Source organism: Pieris napi, chromosome 2 (genome assembly GCF_905475465.1).
Source record: "Pieris napi chromosome 2, ilPieNapi1.2, whole genome shotgun sequence".
NCBI lineage: Eukaryota > Metazoa > Arthropoda > Insecta > Lepidoptera > Pieridae > Pieris > Pieris napi.
The window spans coordinates 7,624,670-7,652,037 of record NC_062235.1 but is presented as its reverse complement, the minus strand read 5'-3'; the positions used below and the strand labels follow the sequence as shown (position 1 = coordinate 7,652,037).

Below are 27,368 nucleotides of genomic sequence, written 5' to 3'. Positions count from 1 at the left end.
TAAAACATGTATTCTATAAGATAAGCTTAATTGTTATTTGTTGGCGGTTGCGTGTCTTAGCTTATTGGCCGAGGCCTAGTCAACCCTTTTTTTCGTTATTCTTTATTATAAATACAAAGTATTAGATGCAAATAGACTAAGTGAATAATCGTGTTAAATAAACAGATGTTCTTGTACTCGACTAACTAGTTATAAACAAGATATTTGCTGCCCCGTGGTCAGTGGTCGTGGAGCTTTTGTTACGAGATGTTACCTCTGTTCGCCGTTTTTGTGCTTTTGTTTCAGGTAAGTGGTATTAGATTAGGTCAGCATATTGTATAAAAGAATATTTATTTTGGTTACTTGACTTTACCTTTACGGGTCGGTCTATTTCTTCAACTATATCTAGATTTAGGTAGTCTAAAAATCCAAATGTAGTACAAGTTCTAAATCTTGACATTTAAAATTGTTCAAGGATACATACTCTGTCGCAGTTCGCAAAATAATTTTATGTACTAATGTTATTAAATATTAGTTAAAATAATAATTTTACTTCATTATGTAAATAGTATAGACATTCATTATGTAAATAATATAGGTTCGTTAACCTTAGCCATTAAAACTACAGTTATGAAACACCATTAACTTGTGATTTAAATATTAATAAGTATTTTAGATTATAATTATTGAAAATAACTAAGTAAGCACGAGTACATAGTTTATAGGTTTGTGTCTAAACTTGATTCCAGGAACTATGTTTTTTGAAGACTGTAGGTATAATATGTAAATGTTAAAAAACAAAGATACATCAAATATTTTGGCCATGTCCTTGTGTTTGAAAAAAAATAACGTGAATTGCACGCAAAATTTAAATATTTTAAAACCAAGCTAAAGCTATTGTTATAAAAAATAACAAAGACGTGTTAAGGTAATTACGTGTAACTGCACAGGTATTGAATAATCTTTAGACAATTTACGTATAATTGCATTCCAATGAATCAATCCATCTTTTGTTGTTATTTATATCTTTGAAATGTATGCTAATTATTATCTGAATGTAATAAAAAAAATGTTTTATAATTTAAATACGTGTTCTATGTATGACCTTGTGTTATCGTATCTAAATAATGACTGAATCCACTTTATTTTATGTGTTTAAAATAAAATGAAATGAATTGTATATTTCAAAACGGGTTTACCATCCATTATTTAAAAATTTAACTAAATTAAACATTAAATTTTTTCTCGAATAGAGTAAGTAAGCCAGTGTAAACAAGTTATTACTTAATAATGACGTGATGGGTTGTCAGTGTCATTCGGCATTTATCCGTACATATTTGTTTTGATTCAATATTCATTTTACGTTATATAATTAAGTGACCTTGACGTCTTCACAAAATCGATAATAATTAAAGGTTTTTGTTTTTTCGTGAAATCATTAAATATTTTTTTATTTATAATATTTAAATAATATTTTTTTGCTGCAACACTCATGCTGCTGCTGTTAGTAAAATAAATCGTAATTTATTGAATTATAAAATGCAACTGCTCCTAACTAGGTGATCGTTTTATTATCAGATTTGTCTGAAAATCATTTTCTACACATTGAGCATTGAAAAAACTTAATATTTTTTTCAGGTGGCAATTGCTGTGACAGCGCCAGCCATCCTATTGAATGATGGCTACACAATCCCAGCAGTGGCTCTGGGAACCGGTCGAGGTACTGCTAAAGAGGTAGGACAGACAGAAGTTTTTTAACGACGCGATGTATATAATTTATTATTGTTCATTGTAATTTAAATTTGCTGACCTTTATGATAAAATCATCTAAATATAAGTATAACAGTGGTACAACCTTTTAGTTCTGAACGTCAGATTGTATCTGTTTTATGTTATTTTTTTATCTAATAGGCAGAAGACTGACCACCTGTGTTCTGTGCCTGACACACGCCGTCGACTTTTTAGTTTTAATCCATTAAGGTTTCCTCATGATGTTTTCCTTCACTGTTCGAGCCTGTCTTAAATAAGGACATAGAGAGAAAAAGCCCATAGGCGTACAGCTGGGGTTCGAAACTACATCCTCAGGGATGAGAGTCGCACGCTGAAGCCGAGGCTGAAGTAGACCAACATTGTTTTTTTAGAGTATTATCCAATAATAAAATCCTTCGTTGTTGGATATATTGTAAATTATACTTTTTGTGCGTTATTCGATTGCAACTTAAACATGACGTGCCAATTATATTCTAATGAAATATTATACTTATGTATGTAATTATATCTCGTATGGAACTTGCACTGTGCCATAATATGATTTTTTTTCCACATAACCATGTTACTAATTTGAGATTATGAATGAACTAATGATATGATGAGTGATGACTTATGATTTGACATAATATTCCGAATATATGCGCATGTTGTAATACAAATTACACCATAATTATTCAACTGCACTAAATTTAAAAACATCGATATTTGCTGCTAAGAGTGTAAAACCGGCATGCTTATTTGTAACGAGTCATTTTATATACATATTTAATTTTAAACTTCGTCGCATACAGAAATATAATACAATTGACAAAATTAAATGACCCTTATCGCTTTTGAGCGATCCCTTCCAGGCAACCACTGTAAGATTTTTTTTTAAAATTAGATAAGGTTACCAAGACAGATAGTTATTTAGACAAAACTAAAACAGGAACAAAAAGCTATATACTTACACAATATTTATTTCATTTATAAAAATAATATTTACAGAATTATATATACATTTAATTTGTTCATATAATCAAGTTAATAACTGTCGAACTATAATGACGTAACGGGGTTGTGTCAATACAAAAAAGATTTATCACAAAAAAAAATTTGACAGTTCTATTTCCATTTTCCGTACAGACTCAACAGGAAACCGTGTCCATGACTGACAAAGTAATTTATACGAATTGAAATGTATCTGAGATTAAATGGTTCTTACTATAGTTACATACTCTCCATTGTATATGATTTTGTTTTATAAATTTTTCAGTCAGAGTCTGTAGACGAAGTTCGTCAAGCGGTTTATTGGGCAATTCAAGCGGGTTATAGACACATAGATACGGCAGCAATATATTTTGACGAAGAGCAAGTTGGCCAGGGCATTGCGCAGGCGATTGCTGACAAACTCGTTAGTAGAGGAGACCTTTTCGTTACCACAAAGGTTTGTATTATATATATAGTAGTAAATAAAAAGTTTATTATTATCGGAACTAACAATATGATCATGATGATGATAACAATCGTCGCAAGGAGCTTTCATAGATGATGATAGAGATGATAGAGGCATAGAGTAATAACTGACTAATTTATGTTTCTTTTTCTTTAATATAAGTTATATATTCAGGCTTTTAAATATAGTATGGTATACTTTTTAAAATCGTGTACATATACAATTTCGACTAAAATATGTTATCCTTTTTGACTAAATAAACATTTTGTGGTATTAGTAATTTAAAACACTAATTTAAGCGGGAAACTGTCTAGACGTCATCTATAACTCAAATTTAAGAAATATATTATAACTAGCGGACCCCACAGACATTGTCCTGCATGATATTTTAAGCGATTAGAATATTAAACAAAGTATGGAAGTACCGACTTCAGTGCCATCTGCCGGGCTGATTTGTGCATCAAAATCATCCAGGGCTCCACCCAAACGCATATAAAAAAACCATTCAAATCGGTCCAGCAGTTCAAGAGTTCAGTGACATACACACGTACATTAGAATTATATATATTTAAACTATCCTATCTTTTATGTTAGATCAAAATGCACACAGTGGGCAAATTTGAAATCGTTTAAGTAGTTTAGGAGTCCATAACGGACAAACAACGTGACGCGTAATTTATATATACATATTAAGATTAAGGAATTTTATAAATTTTATTGTTGTTAAATTATAATTATTTTAGACAAGAGAATCTAAACTTAAGGTGTATTAACATAATACAAACGGGAGCTCTCAAATTCATTTTGAAATTAATAATTTTCAGTTATGGAATGACAAACATCGTCAAGAGCAAGTGGTACCAGCTTTAAAGGATTCTCTGAAGAAACTCGGCTTGGATTACGTTGACTTATACCTCATTCATTTCCCAGTCGCCACCAAAGTGAGTATATAACATAGTTTTAGTAGTCCCAGAGTCATTGATTAAGAATTAAGTAACTTTTTTTTAATAGTTAACATAATCGTATGCTAATCGAGTATAAATCTTGCATAGTTATTTAGATAAATAATTTAATGCGTTAAAAATTATTGGATAATAAGATATAATTTACTACTACTACTACTACTTGTCTAGGCAACTGTGTACCTATAGCTGTTTCGTATTCATTACAGATGTATATGAGCTAAAAACATTCTTCGTAAACCCATTAAAACTTTTCCAATAACTATTAAAAATAATTTTATATTAATAGTCATTGAGTTGGAAACAAAGTTATGTTTCTAAGAAAACATAATTTCCTTTTGATCGTTTGGTTTTCACATTCATACGAGTTTCTTGAAATGATGTTTACAAACTACGTAAACATTGTAAGCTTGTCTTCTGTTTCTGATAACTTTCAAAGAATAATTAAGTACTAAGAAAATTTGTGCAATAATTGTCCTGTAAATATTTCTAATTACATAATATTTTTATAAACATTCAATATATATATATTCGTTATGTTCATTTATTTTGTATCGTAATTTTCATTAATCCGTTTCAGTGATGTAACAGTTGCCAGCTATTTGGGCTGTTTAAAATATAATTTAATTCATTATACGTCAGTGTTACCTAGTATACTTTTCTATACCACTTAACGCATTTTTCCTAACATTAGAAATGTGTCGACAGCGCGACCTAGGGTTGACGCTATTGACAAAATATTCAAATATGTTGTATCTAATAGAACATGTACAACAATTATACGTGATCAATTAAATAATGCCATTTCTATACAATTAATATTACGAGGTTAAGCCTGAGTATGGACATATATTTAACCCTGCGATCCTCATATTGGGTAAAAAACTCCAAAAATAAGTAAATTGAGCCTCAATTGAATCCCACAACACACTATACTAATTACCCTGGAAACAGATACAAATATACTGGTTTGATATTTTTTGAGTTAAAGTACTAAACTAAAACTATGATTACAATATATTCGATATTTTTATGATTATTATCGAAATATAATGTGTCCGAAGTAAAGTTTCAAGAGTAAAGAAGAAGAAATTGGCGAGACCGGACAAGTGCATAAATTTTGATATATCTGTTTCACAGTTTTCTAATAGAGACAGTCGCAAATATCATAAATTTGTATTCATAAAAATCTATTTACCTCCAGGCAATTTAAATACTCATTAGGTGATAACCCTTGCAATATACAGACGTTATTCTGATTACTTTGATCTAAATGTATATTTCTTTGTAAGTAATCATCATTAGGAGAATGAAAAAGTCTATTTTTTGCGAGTAGATATAAATGCTTTCACGGTTTTGAATAGGAAATAAGATCATGTACCTGTATGTACCATGAAGTATACTTTTATTTTAAACTTATTTACGGGCAATTAGCCCGATGCTAATTTAGTAATTTAGCTATTTGCATATATTAAGTTTTCACAAAAAATGACTGATTTTAAATGATCTGTTTCCCTCTTAGACAAGTACGTAATGTTTAGTTTTCTGAACTTTATACGCCGTCGATTTTTGGGATTTTTTCTCTCGTCACATGACGTTTAGTAATCATAATATTTTCGATAAGATCCATCCATTGTATATATGACATACAGTAATGATTTAATCGCAGGCTCTGAGGTTTAAGGGTAAAATCCAGAGTTGAGATCTAGCGCTAGCTGTGACTCCCGTAGGTAAATAAGTGTTTAATGTTTGTTTCTCTTGTGATACAACTGATATATTAAAACAGTTCTCACTTCACTGTGTCTGCACTGGACGTTTAAATAAGAGCAAAATGTTTTTGTTCGAAATCAGCTTCGATTGAGTCACAATTATTCTTCTAGGCAGATGGCTCCCCAGACAACGTCGATTTCACAGAAACATGGAAAGGTATGGAGCAGGCAAAACACCTTGGTCTCACGCGTTCAATTGGTGTGTCCAACTTCAATATGTCACAAATAGACCGACTCCTATCGACTGCAAAAATCTGGCCAGCAGTCAATGAAATTGAGGTAGTTATTAACTGTGTCTGGATATTTATTACTAATTTGAATATATGTTAAATCATTTTTTTTAAAGAAACAAAACAAAATTAAATCATCGTGTCAAGAATTCGATCGTCGAATTACGTCGTATGTGAGTTGGTTTGTTTCGGAATCCAAAATTAGTTAGTCTATATTCATGCCTTTTTATTAGATTGAATCTCAAGTACAAGATATAAAGATTGTAGTTCATAATCACGTCATTCTGCCTGTAAAAGCAACTTTACTAATATGTGTGTCTGTGGCCTAAAACAATGAAACAAACTTCGAGTAACTTCTCCGTTGTGCTTCAATAAATAACATTATTTCGCCGTGAACATAATTTCAGGTCAACCCAACCCTTACTCAAGAGAATTTGATTAGCTACCTCCAAAGCAAGGGTATAGTGCCAATGGGCTACAGTCCATTTGGCTTTCTGGTCTCCAGAAAGATGGAATCCGCACCACCTCCAAGGGCTGATGACCCAGAATTGGTCAAAATAGCACAAAAGTATGGCAAGAAGACCTCGCAGATTGTACTTCGATACTTGGTGAGTATTCTTAGCGATAACTCCTGCTATATATTGAGAGCAAAGTTGGCGAATATGGAATAAAGATTATTATTTTTAAGATAAAAGTTGTTCTAAAAAGATTGATTTATTATTATTTTCTTTTTTTTTATCTATTATCGTATGTAAACACCATTCTAATTCAGAAATCATACAACATTTTTAATATCAATAATTTGACAGACAGACGAATTACGACAGAGTCATATTAAGTCAATAATAAAGTGCGTCATAAAGTAATTACATTTGGCTTTTGTTAACATGAATTGTATATTTTTGTTTCAGATCGACAGGGGCATAATCCCGATTCCGAAATCCACAAACAAAAACCGCATTGCTCAGAACATAGATTTGTTCGATTTCAGCTTAACAAAGGATGAAATAGCTACAATTAGCCGTTTCAACAAAAACATTCGCGTCATAAACCCCGTTGATTGGAAGGATTATCCTAACTATCCCTTTGTAGAATATTAATAATGTTTTATAAAGATTTTCTATGGTTTTATTATTTTGTTTCATTCTTCCTTTGGACACATTCCCGTGGCAACCTACCTATTAAATATTGTTCGATATATCAACGTTAACTAAAATTTTATTGCATTCTTATAGAGCTCCTTTAAAAATACTAGTAATACTTAGTGCGTATAAAAATCCGCCTTTTTTCACGCATACAGATGTATTTTTATTATACACATATTCTATATTATTTTAATACAATCTGCGTTTAAAATCGAGAAGAATCATTAGTCGTATAATACCTAGTTATGTAGTTTTTTGGTATGTTAGTAGGTACCTTACAGTTTTGCTTACTATCAAATATTATCTAATCTCATCTATTGGAATATAATAATAAATCGTTGACATCAAACGTTTGAATGGCACCGAAATTGGAATGTAGATTAACTAAATCTATTTTAAGTATAGAATTTACGCGCCTTTACGCGCCGCAGGAAAAAAAATTCAGTTGTTTTAACATCGGATTGACCAGTAACGTAATAATTAATATTATTACATTGTATTATATGTTTTTACTTTTGATATTTTGTTTTAATTACGACTTCAAACCTTACGATACTCTATAAGATATAATAACTACTACAACACATGTTATGTATGCATGCATAACAAATTTACTATTAAAAATATTTAGCTATCCTATCCCATACCAAAAAAGAACATGTGTGTTACGTGACTTTACAAACTTTAATTTATTCCTTAATTTTAATGTTAAAAACATTGATAATGTCTTTTTTAGGATCACGCATCGAATTTTTCAAATCATTACGATGTTGTCATCCATGCCTCGGAAATAATGAACACGAAATTATAATGTTGAAACATTTCTTAACACATCGCCGTTTACGCACAACTCCAAATAGAACGCGATTATTACATTTATTTCATCGTAATATTTTTACTGAGAATATTTAAAAGCGGACTTTATGAGATAAACAGTTTGTTGCGAATATGCCTCATAAAGGTAAGATACTAATTTGCATAATTTTAGAGGTTTAAGTGATCTAATATATAAATATTTAAATATATGTATAATGCTAGAAGTCAGTCAGTTTTGTTAGCAGTTCATGAATTCCCTTAAACAATACCGTAGGATGAAAAAAACAGACCAGAGACCAGACAACAGACAATAAATATCTCTACGAATAAATAATTTCCATGAATTTTTTATTAGACATATCTACTAATAAATTTATTATTTCTCTCTGGTTGTTGAAAACTGCAAAGACTGCAAAGTGGATAACGTATTCGGGTTCACGTAGGTACTTCCCGTACGTAAATAAATGCATTTGGTACGCTGTCATCGCAACTAAACTTGACTAAAAAATGTCTATACACTCCGCTATGTATTAAATATATTTATTATTAATAAATTGAGTTGTTTTGTATCTTCATGTCCTCGGTCGTCCCTTGTATTGTGGCACATAATAGATATGCAACATTTATGGCATTAGATTTAAGTATTAAATCGTCGCTGTAAATAGACAGTAAGTTTTTTGTCTTTGCTGTTCATCTACTGATTTATGTATCTATATAGTGATAAAAAAGATGAACGATGTTTTTTTGATTGTCTTAAAAATTTACAATATTTTACCCAAATCAAAAAATATCATATATATGTTAATCGCTACAAAAACATTTTAAATCTTAAAATGACGTAAGTATTAATCGGTTTTGTTTTTTATTCAACTTATACATAATTAACGTCCTCATATTCGTAAAATTTTCATTATACATATTTAATTATATATTTTGTGTAGGTCGACTGCAGGTTTATTATAATTGGTGTTAGTCGTTGAAGACAGTCGCGTGTGTTATAAGAGTTTCAACTGAAATTTATCAAGCATATATCTAAGTTTTGTTAGAGAATGTCAGCTACACATGATGCTTTTACAACAGTTGATGAAGGAGAAATTGAAAGGCATAGAAATATTAAAGACCTGTGGTGGGACCCACATGGCTGCACTGTGACCTTACACAGCTTGAACCATCGCAGGTATCTATATAGTTATCACGTTTCATGTAATATCATGCGATTGAAACAGGTTTTAGGGAATACAATTTTGGAGTTATTTAAAAAGAACAGTGTCACCGTTTTATGTTTTTATTTATTTATTTTATAACGTATTTATTGTATTCTATGTCAAGGTTATATACAAAAGTATTAATGAGATGTTTTTTTCTAGATTTCGAACTCCAATTTTTGTAACAGTAAGCAGTTCTTTTAAATGTTTAAGCGAAATATATTTTTGTTTATCGATAATCATTGTTTTAGAGTACCATATATTAGGGATGGACTTGTATCAAAAGACGAAATATTGAAATTATCACAACCCCTGGCAAACAAGAAAATATTGGAAGTAGGCTGTGGAGGAGGCATTTTATCAGAGGTAATCCTACATCTCAAAATAAAAGGAACGTTTATAATCTTTGCCATTAATACTTCTCAAAAGAAATATAGAACCCAAGCGGAAGTATTGATATGCATGCTTATAATTCTCTCATGTAATATGAACCTACCTAATAAACAGGATTATTTTAAACGATACTATTTGAAGAACCAAATGGAGAATGCTCGGAGTTAATTAGTAATGATAACTTAATATTGTAGGGCTTAGCGAAAATAGGAGCCCAAGTTACTGGGATAGACCCGTGTCAAGAATTAATTGACTTAGCAACTGAACATACAAGCGTATATCCATTAGTAGCAGGCAATAGACCAAAATACTACTGCACAACTATCGAGGTAAGTCTTTATGCGGAGATTTAATCTTCAACATTTCATTAGTTTTCATTCTTAGGGACGATGTATCTAATAACATGCTGCCACAGAATAATTTGTAAGAAACATTGAGTGTAGAATATATTTTTTAGGATCATGCTCAAAATCACCGCAACTATTACGACGCAGTTGTCGCTTCAGAAGTGTTAGACCATGTAGTGAACAAGGAACTATTTTTAAAGCTATGCATAGAAACCCTAAAACCCGGTGGTAAAATATTCATAACAGCGCCAAATAGAACATTAACAGCGAGAATGGGTGTTTTCTTTTCGGAAAATGTTTTTGGTTGCGCCGCAAAGGGAATACATGATTATGAAAAATTTATAACCCCAGAGGATGTTACAAAGATTTTGGAAAAGAGTAAGTTAAATTATTTAAATTATTGATCCCAATCTATCCCAATAAAAACATAAATGCAAACACGATCACGTTTTTGCCTTTAAAAATAAATATATCAGTGAAACATTTATTAGTTTTTGTACCAAGAGAGGAATAAGTATTTCTTTTTTTGTTTGTAAAAAATACACATTAGAGTAACCTCTAAATAGTTTAACTAAATACACCTCTTCCTAAATTCTTCATCTAAAAGAGCTGAGTTGAGACCAGTAAAAAGAAAGTACGCTTGTTTTTCTACTCAATACGTTTATTTTCAGATAACTGTGAAGTCAACAACACTTGTGGATTAATTTACTACCCCTACGTTGAAATCTGGCAATGGGTATTTTTTGAATCTATGTGGTATGCGATTCAAGCTACGAAAATTGACTAGGTTTAACATATATTTATAATAATTTTTTTTAAGGATATTTAATAAAGGTATCGGAAGTAAATTTTCTCGTAATGATTTTAATGATTAAGTTAGAAATTGTTTGGAGGTGCTGAATTTTTTTTTACCAACTAGAGTCCAATAAAAGTCCTACTTTTAGTATATTCAAACCTGACAGATGAGGACAAATACATACTTATTAAAATATTCAGGAGATCACACATAAGAAGACGCCATAATTACTAATAATAATTATATCAATAAAAAAGATGGTCGGAACTCGGATCGATTAGGTATTTTTTGTTTATGAATTTATCATAAACAAAAAAAAACATTTGTACATATTTGATATCAAGCTAGAAAGAAGTTGTCAAACATGTATCTGATTCAGACGCTTTAATATTCGAGAAATTATTATAAGTTTTTGTAATGTTCAATTTATAATATATACTTTTTGTGATTCTTTATATTAATCAAGTAAAGAAAAATGCAATGAAGTTATTTTTTTAAATATGTTATTAAATATTTTAGCAAATTATAGCCTTGAATTTATCATACGAGATGAATAATTTATGATTTTTTTTTGCGATGTCGTTCATTAAAATATTGAAGGCGCCGAGTAAATTATTTAAAAAAGATGTTATAACATTCTTAACAATTCGTCGTCATGATTTAGGCGGTAAGTTGTTTATTATGTAAGTATTTGCCCTCGATTTGGATCACTTGGATATCACATTTACGGATAACAGATATTTTCTGAGTAACGTACCTATGTGTATTCCAACTGCTACTCTATCATCTATGTGCCAAATTAATACAGATCGACTCGAGCGTCCTACCTTGATTAAATTGCTTAAATATTTGTTTGTGTTTTTGTTTACGGCTGTCGTCTCAAAAAAAATACCCTTAAACTATATAAATCTTCAATATTAGTTGAATACGTAACTTAATTCTCTATTAAGAAATCTTTATAATTGGCCTTGAACATTATTCTAGTTTATTCTTGCAGTGCTAGACAACAAACTTCACTACATCGCCGTAAAGCCAACAGCATCAATTTCAGTGCTGAGACAAAAAGTGTGGCATCTATTAGATCTGCCAGATTATTGTGATGAGATTATTAAACTAGAATCGGAGGATGGCAAAGAGCTACCGTTGACAGATCTGCGTATTGGGAATGAACCACAACATCCTTACATTTTAGAAGTGTGGTTACCAGGAAACCAGTCATGTACACCAATATGTTACCCTCATATCACAGTATTAAATATATTATCTAGTATGTATAACACATAGGTTCGATTCCGAGACACAAAAGACGTCATATACACAGTGTACGTTCATTAAAGGCGGGGATATTTTTTGTTGGCTCTTTAGATTTGGTTACGATACTAAAACGTTGTATATATGTTTCATTATTATTTTTCGACATATTTTTTGCCATGATAGAAGTGTTGCGGTAGTTTGTTCAGATGTTCTCGAGTTAATAGCTATAATAACATATACATACTACACAATATAAATAGTAATGTAATCGGAATGACGTAATGGTCTTGGTCTGGTTTACACGTGTACTAAGTACACATTTAATTAATAATTCCCACTTTATACCTATGTAAAATCAAATTTATCATAGACGCAAAAATGCATTGCGTAGCACGCTCACTTTTTTTCTAGACACTTCTGGATTCCATAAGAATATGTTAACAATGGGCGATAGTAGTATCCTTAACCGAAACAGTTCAAGTGGCACCGAATTTGAAGAGAAAATCCACAATGATAGTAGTACAAAGTCCACTGGTAAGGTTTATGTTGTTATTGTGTGGCATTAATGTAACGTTAATGTTGTGAAGCAAATTAATAATTATAATACGAGTTGTATTTTTAAACAGTGATGGTCTTATGGTCGGTTTCATCCCTAAGGCCGTAAGTTCGATCCCGGTCTGTGAACTAATGGACGTTCTATGTGCGCGTTTAACACTAGCTCGGTAAAGGAAAACATCGTTTGGAAACCGGGATGCCTTTGACCTAAAAAGTCAACGGTGTGTGCCGATCTAATTGCAAATAATCACGAAAAGTCTGAGGCTCAGACTTAAAACGTTTTAGCTCCACTGGATTTTTATTTATATTGTATTTTTTAATTTTACATAAAAAATAATTCCATATTAATACTTTAGTGTATAGTTTCAGATTATTAATTTAAATAACCTTTTAGGTACACCAATTTCTAAAACAACAGTGGGAATAAAGACGAAAAACGAGAACAAAGCAAACACTTTGCCTTCAGATTGCAAAAGCGAACTTTGTTCAAAAATTTCATCGACATCGCTCTTCTTTAAATTACATGGAAGGAAAAGTCGTGATAACTTCACTAATATTTTACTAAAAATTCAAAACGACCTCATCGTTTTGAGTAACAAATTATCAAATTTGGAGAATAAAATACAAATTTAAATAAAACACTATGAAAAAAATAACTGATTTATTTTCAACATAGCCGTGTACAAACAAATTAAAATCTACTAGCATAGCCCTACACGATACTTAATATACAAAATGTACAAATTGTAAATACGACTATAACTTAATTATATATAATTTTCCCGTTTTGAAGAGGTAAAGTGTATCGCGTGACTAGCATAAAATACCCCGCAAGTCATAAATATTTCTGCATATACAATTTCAATAAATAATTTGCGCTAAGTTTCTTATACAAAAGTAGACATCTATTCATCATTTCAAATTTTCCTGTGACACTTAAACGGTAGCACAACAATTTGTGTTGTATACATACGAATTCCATTTCTCTCGTACTGTTAAATAGATTGCGTAGAAATAGAGGACACAAAGAGACCACAGGTACTTTATACTTAATAATTGTCGTTTCACTTGTGAATTTTCGTTCTGCAATAAAAATACTCTTATTAACATTGTTAAAATACTTAAATTGAATACATGTACCTATTAATAAAAGCCTGTAAAGAAATATATATTTGAGAAAAAATTCACACTACAGCAAAATAGATTTTGGGTAAGAAACTCACCAAGTCACCTCAAAGTTACAAGACCATTATGGTATTTGGCTAATTGTTATGTAACACTCACTAGGTTAGATTAGAATCTTAGGCCAATTTAATATTGGCCAACAAACACCCAAGACTTGATTTCACTATCTAATTACAATTTTATTGTATCACCAAAGAAATTTTTGTTAATTTGGTGATACATATTTTATTACCATCTCTCCAAGATATTTTAAATATAATTTAGAGCTGTATATCAGAATAAATACCATTGGTTCTTTTTAATACGAAGTCGCAAGATTTATGAATACACTATATGTAAATGAATATTCTTATTTTAAATTCAAGCCAGGAACAAGGAACTCAATATATTGTATCTACGCTAAAGCATACTTTGAATATAAATTAGTATGGACAGAATAACAGGCCTACGCATTTATGTGAATTTTAAATTATGAAAACCATCTGAGGCATCAATGAGTCAACTGCTAATAAACCAAGAAAATTCTTTCCAAAAAAATTGTATTTGTTTAACAAATTATCTTTTAAAATTACTTATTTATGCACTAATTATGACACTGAGAAGTAAATTAAGCCCAAAACATTACTGAAACTATAACCTAGATTTTGATTAAAAGTATATTTTATGATAGTGTAATCATTTTCTTACTTAATTGTTAAATGTTCTTTAAGCAACAAATCAATTACAAATACAAACCTTTAATTCCAGCTTATAAACACTTTCAGTGCAACACTTTGTCATAATCATAAAACCACACATTCTATCTTGCATTTCCAATGAATACTCTATACTTCGTATCAGATCGTTTGTCTTCATAATGAGTAGAGCTTGCCGGTCTACATACTCTAAACATTGAGAGACACGATTTAAGAAATTGGGTAACTCATTTTGAAATGTAACTTTCTGAAAAGACAAATAATATTAACAAAAATTCCATAATTAAAATTTTGGACCTCTTTAAAAAATTAAACACCTCAGATGCTGATGGCTTTGTTATGTCAATGCCCTTCATAATGACATCCCAAGGCCTTCCTGCTACCATACAAGCAAACAGCCCATACAATTCCTCGTTAATGCCCAGTTTTCCTGAATAGAATTTAATACCCTCTTTGTCTTTTGCAATTATTGAGAGCCACAATTTTGAGTAGTGGTAACGAAATTTGTCTGACAATTGCTGAAACAACATTTAGTGATTTAGTGATGACTTCTTTTGATTTCATTTAATTAAATTATTTCTGTTGATAGTTTTATACTTTAATTCTGGTGTCACTTGTATTAAATATATTTTAATTTTTCACATAAATAAAAGATATCTCATCAATATTTACTCTTAAAAATTTACTGCACTTACCGCATAAAGACCATGGTCCAATAAACAAATTGTTACTTCTTTATCTCCAGGTTCTTTTTTAACAATAATATTACCAGGATGTGGATCACTGTGTACAAAACCAGTAACAAATATCATATGTGAATATAGGTCACCTAATTTTGTACATAAGTCAGTTCTACTAATATTGTGACTCTACAAATGAGAATAATATATTAATATAATAAGACATTTTAAACAATTGGAGAAATACATATACATTACTAGACCTATTTAAAATTCTAGATGAAATAAAAAAAAACTATTTACACTGTCTACAAAAATTATTGACTTTACTTTAAGGTTTTTCTCTGCTATTAAGGACTTCTGAAATATACATACATCAATATATTTAATATCATTAACTTGACCTCCAGTGAGATATTCCATGACAAGAACTCTTTCCGTACAAAACTCCCAGAATATCTTTGGTACTTTCAGCCAGGTATAGTTCTTAAATAATTCTGCAACTTTTTCAGCATTTCTACCTTCTTCCATGAAATCAAGTTCTTTGGCAATATTTTTTTTAGTTTCATCAACCAACCATTGCATTTGAAAATCAGGAAAAACTTTTGACATTATTTTTATAAGGAGTTCCATCCATTGGAGGTCAATGGTAGTATTTTTCCTGACATAACTATGTTGAACTTTAACAGCTACTTCTGTTCCATCCTTTAACCTTGCTCTATGAACTTGCGCAAGTGACGCAGTACCAAGAGGTTCAGGGTCAAATTCAACAAAAATTTCAGCAGGCTGAAACACACAAATAAAAATTTATGAAAAAAAAAATTGGTTCAGAATAAATAATATGCAGAAATATTATGCAACAATGATCATAGTAACAACACTTATTATTTTATTAAATTTATTCTAACTATTACTAATAGTTCTAACTAAATATTAAGTTCCTTACATCATGCTTTAGGTCATCCTTTAAAACCTTATATAGCTCTTCGACAGTGTTCCTTGGTGCATCTTTATGTAAAATTTTCATTGTTGTTACATATTCAGAGGGTAACAAGTATTCTAGAGCACCAACGTGTTGTCCAACTTTAATGTACACACCTTTGTTTGATTTACATAATTCAAGTAGTTTCTCCGCTCCCAATTTATGAGCCTCACTTCGCACTTTCAAATATTCTTCTGATGTTCTATCCCAATTCTTACTATAAAGCATTGATTTATACATCTGACTAATCTCCAGAGCAGTTCGGGCAGCTCTAGTATGTCTTACAATGGGTAGAGAATTATAATCCGCGTCCGGGTAAATGGATGTTACAAATGCACCACCACCTATAGCTACACTCCCGTAAAGGCCATACTTTACTACGCGTGATACGTTTCTCCTGAACATTATAATTTTTTAGTAAGATATTCACATTACAGTTTATTATAAATTTTAAATCCTGAATTGGAAAAATATACAATGAACCAGGAAATTCTCAATAATTGTCACATTTCCTACTACAAAACACTAAATACTAATCTCGACATTCGACTATTCGCGCAATTTATACCACAGACAAGGAAGAGTCATACCGTGTACGACGTATTATTTACATAATGCATTCTATGGTACAACACGGTGACAACTGACAGACATGAGATTAGCTCAATACAGTGACGATACTGTGATGGTGGCTGTACACACTCGGCGAGAGCCTCTCGCCGAGAGTCTCGGCCGAGAGGACCGAGAGAAGAGCGCAGCCTGTACACACTCGTTACGTTATTTGTATTTAAAACACCGTTAATAATGGACGTGGAAACCGCTGCTGCTGTTTGTCTTTGTGCAATAAGTTATTATAATTTTCTTCACGTTTACCATAAAAAAAAATTACGAAGCCATGGCGAAGAAGGAGATGGTGGATGGTTACTATGCACCGCAACAGAAATAGGTAATTAGGTTCATAAAGTTACGTCCACGGTACGTAGCCATGAGTGAATCTCGCTTTTTCTTTAATTAATCAATTGGGATATCCATCGGCCGGCTTATTCGCATCCAAGCATCATGTAGAGATTGTTTATTTTTGTGTCCTACATCCTTCGGATTTCATAACAACGATTCCCTTTGGTAACACTCCAAAAACTCTAATTCGCGTTCGTTAGACCACATTGTGCGATACGTCCTGTCACAACCACAGTCATCGAGCAAGTGATTGAACGAGTGTGTACAGGTCGCTCTCGTTTTACTCGCGAGACCCTTTGACTCGTGCGCAAAAAACCGACAGGCGACCGAGAGAGGCGAGACCGACTGCGAGGAAGCGAGGCGAGACGAGAGCTCTACTGTACACTCTCGCCCTCGGCCTGTCTCGGGGTGTCTCGCCGAGTGTGTACAGCTACCATGAGAAATAATGCATGGGAAGACCGAACAAATGAATACAAGCGGAAAGTTTTATTAAAATATTATATTACAAGATTTTTGTATGAGTTGCAAGTTTTTAATTTTGTCTACCTTTCCTCACAATATCAAGCTGCCACGGAACGGCGCCTTCACCACCAAAATATTCCTTAAATTTGTTTCTTACTGAAAATACATACTGTGTGGAATTTCTACGAATTGGATTTAAATCGTGGTGTCGCGTGTTGGTAATGTGCACGATGGACATCGGGTGTCGACACGTTGCGTCGCGTGGCGTTTTAGTAGTATGTTTCCACCTTTATTGTGTTTTATACCAAGGCCTAAAGGTAGGAACTGACCAAAGTTACGAGGTGTAATGTAACACGTTACACAGCAAGCATTCGTGCAGTCAGTACGTCGTTTTACGGGAAAACCAGCGAGCAACGAGCCGCTCGTTGCTCGGTTAGAATGCTCCACCTGGTTGTCGGTTTTTTGGCGAATCCTTCGACTGTTACGCGGTTCAGTTAGTACGCGTCGCACGTCGTGAGTGATCATGACTATGATTTTCAATAAATTGTGTCTTTTTAAGAACTTTTGGTCCAATTAAATTCAACAGTCCTTCAAATCGATTGGAGATACGCGTACAAAGTTTTTATACTGTCCAGTAATCATTAGGTTTTTCAATATTGCAATCAATGACAAACCACCACATACGCCTGTGTTTTTAAATAAGTTTGATGTACAGTAACGTTTTTTCCTCTTCTTAATTTGGATGAAACAATAATTAAGTAGAATCAAAGATACCAACCCGTCCTCGCTGTCGCCGCTGCGCTGCGAAAGCGGACCACAGAGTTTTGACGAGCATGTTTCGCCGTGTTTATCATTCAAATAGATATCCTTTGTCAAACATATCTAATAAATTTTAAATACAACATAAAAGACATTAAAAATAGCAAACAAACTTAGAATATGCGTGAATTTCTAAATGAAGGTCATTAAGAGATGGAAAATTTATGAGAAAGGTATATTATAGTTTTTTGGTTGGACAAGGTTTTTTGTAAATTACTTGAAATATAACGACAATAGTTGGAAGTGTTGGAATAAGTTCCTGTCTGGGACCGGAAGGGATCAAAAGCCATTAGGGATAGGTTATAATTTATAATACAAAGCTATAAAAATACAACAATATTTTCCTTAATTGAGATAGCTAATAATAGTACTTATTTTATTTATTTATAAATGAAAAAAAAAAAATGAAACTCTGATAGTCTGTGGATATTGGTAATAGAGAGTAGAATAGAACAAAGACAATTACGCCATCTTCCTTTTCTGAGTGTTCCGCTTCCGTTGACAGTTCTTTTTAGCTAAAATCACCGAAAATGAAAGCTAAAGGCGAGGTAAGATTTTAAATTAAATGTAGATGTTGCTTATAAATTGTAGTGTTTGTTTTATATTAATTATATCAAAATATGTATAACACATAATACTTAAAGATTTATTGTATTTAACTTCCTAATACGAATAACGTGAAGTCCTGCTTGTATACAGTGCATGTACACGTTGCCGCACTGTACTATTACTAATTATCATGCTAATGTAATTGAATTTGTTTTATATGCTGTTTATTTATATTATTGAAAATGAAACTAACTATGTTCTTATTTGCTTATTGTTTTTTTGCCTTCGAATATAATATTTGTATGGAAATTTTAGGTTATGTCATGTTGTCTGTATGTTGTAGCTTATTAATTTATTTCAGCCTCTTCAATGTTGTATATAAATATTTTGTATAAATTGTATAGTTTACTTTAAATACAATTTAAAAATTTCAGTTGAACGAATATGAAGTCATTGGCCGTAAGTTGCCATCGGACAATGAGCCGAAGCCACCACTGTATAAAATGAGAATCTTCTCGCCAGACCAAATTGTAGCTAAGTCACGATTTTGGTACTTTTTAAGGCAACTGAAGAAGTTCAAGAAAACAACAGGAGAAATCGTTTCAATCCGGGTAAGTTTTTTAAGTTATTAATTGTACATAAAATAAAAACGCATGAATGTAATTCGAGTTACACATTTATTCATTATTAATATTTCTTGAACACATACTGGGTTGGATTTAGAAATATTATCTAGGTAATCGCGACCCACATACTAATACGATTTTATGACATTACGTTACTAGTTGCTTCGTTTTTTTTTAGCTATTGTGTTACTCCTATTAAATTTATTATTTCTGAAAAAAAATCATAAAGAATGTTTTACTATGAATTTTCATAATTTTTTATTGCATTGGTTAAAGAATTATTAAATAAGTCAAATAATGAGTCGGTGTGAACTGTGAATAGATAGAAATGATGTTTGCCTTATTATTAGAAAATTGTTATGTCAGTCATACATGATTTTACCCTTTACTATGAATGAACACATAAAATAATCTCTTATAAAAGGAATATATTTTCCCTGATTTTAACTTTTCATTAATTATCTACTATTAGTAGTAACAGTAAAGATGTTAGTCTAGCTTTTTTAGGTAAGGCACAATTGTACATTAAAATAATTTTTGTATTCAAACCAGTAGTTGTAAACAAACTATTTTGAAAACAGTTATTGCTATAGTATTCATAGATTAATTATCATTGTATAATTCTAGGAAATTCCAGAGAAAAGCCCTATCAAGATAAAAAACTTTGGTATATGGCTCCGTTATGAGTCTCGCTCTGGAGTACACAACATGTACAGGGAGTACCGCGACTTATCCGTTGGGGGAGCAGTGACACAGTGCTACCGTGACATGGGAGCTAGACACAGAGCTCGGGCACACTCTATTCAGGTATGGTAGAGATGCTAGACATACTAATTTTACCTCAATATTCAATACTGAAGGAACCGTGTTACGGTGAAGGAAAATATCGTGAGGAAACCAGCTTGCTTTTGACACAAAAAGTTGAAGGCTTGTGTCAGGCACAGGAGGTTGATTTCCTACTTGTCTGTTAGATTGAGGAATGGTCATGAAACAGATACAGAAATCTGAGGCCCAGCCCTAAAAAAGGTTGTAGAGTCACTGATTAATTTTTTATTTATATTATTTTGTTTAATACTGAAACAGTTTTAACATTTGAAACTCAAATAATTAAAATAAAATCAAATAATTTAAAAAATAATATAGAATTATGATATTCACATATTATGTTATATTTATAAAATAAAAATTTCCTTAGATCATCAAAGTGGAGGTCATTAAGGCAGCTGCCTGCCGCAGACCTCAAGTGAAGCAATTCCACAACAGCCGTATCAGGTTCCCCCTGCCAAAGCGTGTGCACCAGTACAAGAAACTCAACACCTTTGCGTACAAGAGGCCCAGCACCTACTTCTTGTAATTTAACACTAGAATAAAGATCACTTGATGTGGCAATGTTTTGTTTTCATTGGTCTAATTTTAATTATGTCGTTAATTATTCCATCTTACATTTCATACTGATCTGATGATCTTTATATTTACTCTAAAATTGCAAAAACTTTCTGACTATGCAGAAAGACTACTAGTTTGATAACTATAATACCATCCTTTAGATATAAGAAATTATTGAAATTTTAATTTACATTATAATTTCTAAACTATAAAATTAGTTTACAAATAAAAAAAGCTTGCCTCAGACAAAACTGTCAACAATTTAATGTAAATAAGTTTTATAAAATAAACAAATACTTTCGTCTTCTATTAATGGCAACCTGAACCAAAAACAATCGAATTGGACACTTGTTTTCTAAATATATAACGTTTACTGGCAATAAAATTATATAGACAATCAAACAAATCAATAATAATAATTCAAGATTCAAGATTCAAAGCCTTTATTTTTAACTAATACAAGAGAACAAAATATAAATGTATATAAAAAAGAAAAAAGTTTAACAAGCACAGCTGTCCTCTTGTATAGCTTGCCTTTGTGGCACAAAGGCCTCCATCTGTTTCCATTCCTTCCTATCCCTGGCAAGTCTTTGCCACAGAGGACCAGTGGCTTTTTTAAAGTCGTCAGCCCACCGGGCACATGGTCTTCCTCTCTTTCGCTTGGTGTTGTAGCGAGGTGTCCATTGGGTGACTTTTTTCGACCATTTTGCTCTCTGGCCTCTGAGCAAGTGTCCTGTCCATCTCCATTTAAGCCTTTTGGCTCTGGTCATTGCATCTTCCCAGTTGGTGATCCTTCGGAGATCTACAGCTCTTTTCCTATCATTCCGTGTGTAACCTAGTATGCTCCTTTCCATACTTCTCTGGCAAGTCACAAGCTTTTGACTTGTGACTTGCTTAGTGGTCCAAGTTTCGCAGCCGTACGTTAGGATAGGTAAGATACAGGTGTTGAAGATGCTCCTTTTGATCCTAAGTGGGTACTCTTTATTCTTTAGGATGTGTTTTAATGACCAGAATCTTTTCCAGGCATTTGAGGTTCTTCTCTCTATTTCCTGATGGGCTTGTTCTGTCATGGAGATGAGTTGTCCCAAGTATATGTAGGTTGTCACATATTCTAGGTTTTCGTTCTCTAGGATAATAGTATCTGGTGTTCTGTTTGTCATGGCTTTTGTTTTTGATTTGTTCATTGTTAAACCCACTTCTTTGCTTTTGGTTGCCAGTTCTTCGATCATAGTTTGTAGTATTCCCGGGTTGTCAGTTATGAGCACAATGTCATCTGCAAATCTCAAATGGTTGATCCTTTCTCCATCTATGTTTATACCGCAATCTTCCCAGTGTAGGTTTCTGAAGACTTCTTCCAACACACTAGTAAAGAGCTTAGGCGAAAGAGGGTCTCCCTGTCTGACTCCTTTTTTGAGTGGGAATGATTCTCCCAGCATCTCCAGCTTCACCCTGGCCGAGCACTGGCTGTAGACATTTCCGATGAGTCTAATGTATTTCCCTTCAATGCCTTGGTTTTTTAGCGCTCTCCAAATGCATGGGTGCTCCAAAGAGTCGAAAGCTTTGCTGTAGTCGACAAAAGCCAGATACAGGGGATATCCATATTCCTGGCACTTTTCGACAATTTGCTTCAAGGTGTGCATGTGGTCTATTGTGGAGAATCCAGACCGAAATCCGGCTTGCTCGATAGGTTGTTGTTCGTCAAGTTGTTTGGTGATGCGGTTGAGAATGATTTTTGCAAAGACTTTATACACGTTGGACATAAGACTGATAGGACGATAGTTGCTAAGGTCTTCTTTGTCTCCTTTCTTGTGGATTAGGATTATTGTGCTTTGTGTCCATTGTGTAGGTATGTATTCAGTATCCAATATTTCATTGAATAGATTTGTTAATGTTGTTAGTGTGTCCGGAAGTGCAATTTTGATTGTCTCATTTGTTATGTTGTCGGGGCCAGGGGATTTTTCATTTTTCTGTGTCAGGATTGCATATTCGACTTCCCTTTCTAAAACAGGTGGGATAGGTTCTTCGTGTTCTGGGTCAGGGTTGGCATATGTTTCGGAATTGTTGTTACATGAGTACAGTTCTTTAAAGAAGGATGTTGCAGTATCTAGTATTGTTTTTCTATTTGTAACTAAGTTTTTGTCTTTGTTTTTTGAGTCTTGGTATCCATTGTTTAGGTGGTTGTAGTTCTTTTAGGGCTTTCCTTATTCCTCCTGTTTTAGTAATATGATTTATTATGCAGTCCATTGTTTTTTTTGCTTTATCCTTTTTTATACTCTTGTTAATTTCTTTGCTGATCCTTGTTATTTCTTTTAATGTCTTTATCCTTTTTGTTCTTGAATAATTCTTTTCTTTCCGAAATTAGTTGTTTGGTCTGTGTGCTTAATATTTCCTTCGTCTGTTGTTTTGGTTTTTTAGCTTGATACATTCTGTTTATTTCTTTATTGTATCTTTCCTGCATTGCGTTCGGCGATTCTAGCAGATGGTTTGCGTCTAATTTGGTAGTAAGGGTGTATTCCTCAGAAGGTAGCACTTGTTTGTAGCGTTGCCTAGATTTAACCTGGTTTTTGGAGTGTAAGGTTGCTCTGACCATTCGGTGGTTGGTGTAGAAGTTGAACTGGTTGATTACCTTTACGTCTTTGAAAGCTTTGGGTTGATTGCTTGTTATGAAATCGATTTCGTTATGGTAGCTACCGTCTGGTGACTTCCAGGTCCATTTTTTGCTAGGTTTTTTCTTAAAGAATGTGTTGAGGATAGCCAGGTTGTTTTCGTGACTCAGATTTACTAGTCGTTCTCCGTTATTATTTCTCTTTCCTATGGTGTATTCGCCGGTGATATTTTCTTCTCCTGATCTTTGCTTGCCAATTTTCCCATTGAAGTCTCCCATAATTATTAAGTTTTTTTCTGTTACATCTATTGTTTTGGATAGTTGATGATAGAATGAGTCTTTTGTGGCTTCTTCTGCTTGTTCTGTTGGTGCATACACTTGTATCAAGGTCCAGTGTTCTCTGTAGCCTGTTATCTTTATTTTTAGGATTGCTATTCTTTCTGAGATGCCTGTGAATTCTAGTATGCTGTTCTTGAGTTCCTTTCTGACCATGAAGCCTACTCCGTAGTGTCCTTTTGTCTCTCCAATAGAATATAGAATGTAGTCGTCATGTTCAGTGATTTCTGTTCCTAGTCTTCTGACTTCGCTAAGGCCTAGAATGTTCCATTTAATGTTCTTGAGCGCCTCTTCCAGTTCCATAAGTCGATCGCATGTTCTTAGTGTTAGTACGTTGAGCGTGCCGATATAAATATTGGTGTTTATTTGACTTCGTTGCTTAGACTTTGGTAGGTTGGGCTTTGGTGGGTTTGGATTTGGTAGGTTGGGTTTTGGCCGGTTCTTTTGCTCCAATGTGAGTTTCAGAGATCTCTCTCGAGGGTCAGCTGGAGGGCTGCGGTTGCGCTTCCCCACGGAGACCGCTGTCCGGCTTGAGGAAAGGTATATTTTGTTGGTTGTTTGTATTTGTTCTTTGGTTTTATTTTTGTTTTGATTCCGGGGACCGCTGTGTACTAATTGTTATTGGTTAGATGTTTCTGAAATAGAATTTGTTCTGTGGCGTATCATTTTTTCAAATGCATTGGTTACAATCATTTTCTTTGGCTCCGTCTGCCTTGTACCTTCATAGCAGTCAGATTGCGTTGGTGTTTTAGATGGTGAGCGCTTCCTTTTCTCAGTTGCCTTGGTTGAGTTTGTTTCCTTTATTATGAGCCGATCATATCGGATGAGAGCCAGATTTCCTTTCTTTCTTTCTTCTTGTTGTAGGGACTTTAATTCTTTTCTCTTCTGCAGTACTCCTTTGGGGTAGTCTTCAGACACGTATATGTTTGCAGGGAATCTTTTGTTGTTTTTTAAGATTTCTATTTTTCTCCATGCTAGAGTAAACTTTATGAGAATAGGCCTGCGTTTCTGGTCGACTTTAGAGCCAAGTCTACGAGCTTCACTTATTTCCCATTTATCAAAGTTGTCCAACTCGCAATCTTTACCCACCTCGTTAAGGACCTTCAGGACCAGTTGTAGGAGTTCTGCATTATTGCTTTCGTTTTCCTCTACTCCGTGGAGTATTAAATTATTTTTTCTGACTTCTCTCTCCAGATTTTGCACCTTATTCTTCATAATTGCCACGTCGTTTTTAAGTATTTTATTCTCTTCTACCAACGGTTTCAGTTTTTCTTCTATTGTCGACGCCATACTTTGGGTAAGGCTTTTGGCGAGGGCAGTTGTTTGCTCACGAAATTCGTCCCTAGTATCCTTTTTGTTTTTATTCAGTTTCTCGTCAATTTCCATTATTTTTTCTAGTAGACGTGCCAGCTGTTTCTCCATGGCTGTGAGTTAGCGTTAGTACGTGTGTGTAAAATCGATTTTTAGTTGGCAACACTAAGTTAGCAGCACTGGTTGGTAGTTGGTATCACCGGTTGAAGTTTTTTTTTTTTTTTCTTTTTCTATGTAATATTTATTTTGCACCCTGGTATGCTTATTTTCGCATTTACGAAAACAATCTTGCGGACACTGCCCTCTATTGACAATTAGTTAGATTAGTTACTTTATATTATTATTAAATATATTTCCGTAATTGCACAACAATAAATGCTCTCTTTAAAAATGTCTCAGTTAAAATTGCACTGCAATAAATGCTCTTCACAGTAATGTACGTTTCAGTACTTATACTTTATATTTAAGCAACTCACAATAACGGTCGTTGATCCAAAATAAACACGTATTAGACAGAAAAAACTGTCAATCTGGGATCTCAGTTCACTTGCACAAAGTTTTTTTTTTTAGTTCACAATTTATAGTCACCAACACAAAATCATTTTTGAAAAGTCGAACTATTTGTATATATTCCGTACTCCACAAAGCACCTATCACTTCCAGAGATGGACAATTCACTAATATTGCCTTATTATTGCTATTTATGATATAATTCTACTTTTAACTATATTTAATTAATTATGTTATGAGGACACGATGTGTCTGTTATGACTACCCGCCCGTATCAATAATAATAAACCCCATCAATCTATTGCCGCCAAGTACTTTAGTCGATGCTGCTGATATAATGTAGGTTAATTCGCAACTTTGCTTCCTTTTATAAAATGTTGATTAATCTAAATTTTAATGTTAAGTAATAAAATCAGAAAACGTACGTTTTGTTAAAATCGTAAGTACGTTACTAGTTTTTGTTCGTTGTATTTGTTTTGTAGTATCATAGATAACTGTGGTAATGAGGCTTGGTTATCGTATCTGCAGTTCGATTTGATACGCCAGTAATTTAGTTTGCTTTGTTTGTATTTTTTTTAATAAGAAATCCTACAGCATACATCCCTTCAACTTGTGAAAGACCTAAAGCCTCCATTTGGGTTTAATAAAAAACGACCGACTTTTGGCCACAATCCCATCTGATGGTTAAGTGAGATGCGGCAAATCGGAGGGTACGCCTATCTACTATCTAGCCGCGCCGCTTGAATGAACGTTTGTTACGAGCTAGGGGATCGGATAGAAAACGCTGTAGTTCTCTTAAAGGGTTTATTTTTAAATAAATCAACGAGGAATTTGTTAACACTAAAAAGCCGAACATTCTGGGCAGAAATACACTAATTATCATACACAAAATACGGTCACTAGTTACTTCAATGACGCGCACCTCACAGAGTACTTATCACTTGTCTTCACTACTCTTGCGAGTACTTTATCTCTTTCGCACATCGGTGTTGTTTTCGTACGGCGTTCAAGAAAGTTCAGTCTGGCTTCTAGAAAGTTCCGTTCTTCCCTCTCTCTTGCGTGCCATTCCTTCCTTGTCTCACACCTAGAAAGTTCACTCTACAATATTCCTTCTTTAAAAGGGTATAACCAGTCCTGACGCCTGAAAACGGGTTTCCTGAAAGCTACTACACGACTACACTTGTTCTGAAACTGCCTGAATATATATTTCAGCCTCCTGAAAACGACAGTAATATTATGCAAATTACAATTTACTAATATGTGATTGACCCTCTCCTGTTACGGTCAGAAATCACTCTCAGCTTGCTGAAACTGGTGAAAAAATGAAATGAAGAAAACATTTCAGTCCACCCATCTTCGTAAAACTGTTATACTCTTTAGGAAAGATTGAAGATCCAAATCGTGTAGTTCGGCACTTTCCAGCAATTCCGCAAATTCGAGCGTGCTTCTAGACGAGGGTAGTTTGAAAGGGGATGACGAAATCAGGTTGTGTAGTTCATAGGAGCATTCTCCGGTGCAATATGCACTAATAATATTAATCATGTTTAACAGCAGGTAACCCTTATTTGCGGCCAGATTTAACTAGGCACCCATATACGATAATTAAAAG

General features: G+C 33.0%; 5 protein-coding genes across 5 annotated transcripts; 4 read left to right on the top strand and 1 right to left on the bottom strand.

Moving 5' to 3' along the window:
* The first annotated feature begins 153 nt into the window (after positions 1-153).
* Positions 154-7,276, top strand: LOC125058831 (aldo-keto reductase AKR2E4-like). The gene is made up of 7 exons (XM_047662978.1): positions 154-285; positions 1,618-1,713; positions 3,005-3,175; positions 4,009-4,125; positions 6,027-6,194; positions 6,553-6,753; positions 7,057-7,276. The coding sequence occupies exons 1-7, from the start codon at positions 247-249 to the stop codon at positions 7,243-7,245; spliced, it is 981 nt and encodes a 326-aa protein (XP_047518934.1). The 5' UTR covers positions 154-246; the 3' UTR covers positions 7,246-7,276.
* Positions 7,277-9,036: 1,760 nt separating this feature from the next.
* Positions 9,037-10,899, top strand: LOC125059944 (ubiquinone biosynthesis O-methyltransferase, mitochondrial-like). Its single transcript, XM_047664661.1, has 5 exons — positions 9,037-9,283; positions 9,563-9,677; positions 9,899-10,033; positions 10,162-10,429; positions 10,723-10,899. Exons 1-5 carry the CDS (start codon positions 9,156-9,158, stop codon positions 10,836-10,838), a joined length of 762 nt encoding a protein of 253 aa, XP_047520617.1. The 5' UTR covers positions 9,037-9,155; the 3' UTR covers positions 10,839-10,899.
* Positions 10,900-11,127: 228 nt separating this feature from the next.
* On the top strand, positions 11,128-12,765 carry LOC125057679. Its single transcript, XM_047661480.1, has 4 exons — positions 11,128-11,514; positions 11,845-12,066; positions 12,513-12,635; positions 12,728-12,765. The coding sequence occupies exons 1-4, from the start codon at positions 11,424-11,426 to the stop codon at positions 12,763-12,765; spliced, it is 474 nt and encodes a 157-aa protein (XP_047517436.1). The 5' UTR covers positions 11,128-11,423.
* A 535-nt stretch (positions 12,766-13,300) lies between these two features.
* On the bottom strand, positions 13,301-16,775 carry LOC125059939 (aarF domain-containing kinase 1). Its single transcript, XM_047664649.1, has 6 exons — positions 16,163-16,775; positions 15,592-16,002; positions 15,232-15,405; positions 14,854-15,054; positions 14,577-14,783; positions 13,301-13,739 (listed from the first exon to the last, which is right to left on the bottom strand). Exons 1-6 carry the CDS (start codon positions 16,601-16,603, stop codon positions 13,593-13,595), a joined length of 1,581 nt encoding a protein of 526 aa, XP_047520605.1. The 5' UTR covers positions 16,604-16,775; the 3' UTR covers positions 13,301-13,592.
* A 2,073-nt stretch (positions 16,776-18,848) lies between these two features.
* LOC125058582 (60S ribosomal protein L18a) lies at positions 18,849-21,000 on the top strand. Its single transcript, XM_047662692.1, has 4 exons — positions 18,849-18,984; positions 19,420-19,596; positions 20,239-20,418; positions 20,807-21,000. Exons 1-4 carry the CDS (start codon positions 18,967-18,969, stop codon positions 20,963-20,965), a joined length of 534 nt encoding a protein of 177 aa, XP_047518648.1. The 5' UTR covers positions 18,849-18,966; the 3' UTR covers positions 20,966-21,000.
* The last annotated feature ends 6,368 nt before the right edge of the window (positions 21,001-27,368 follow it).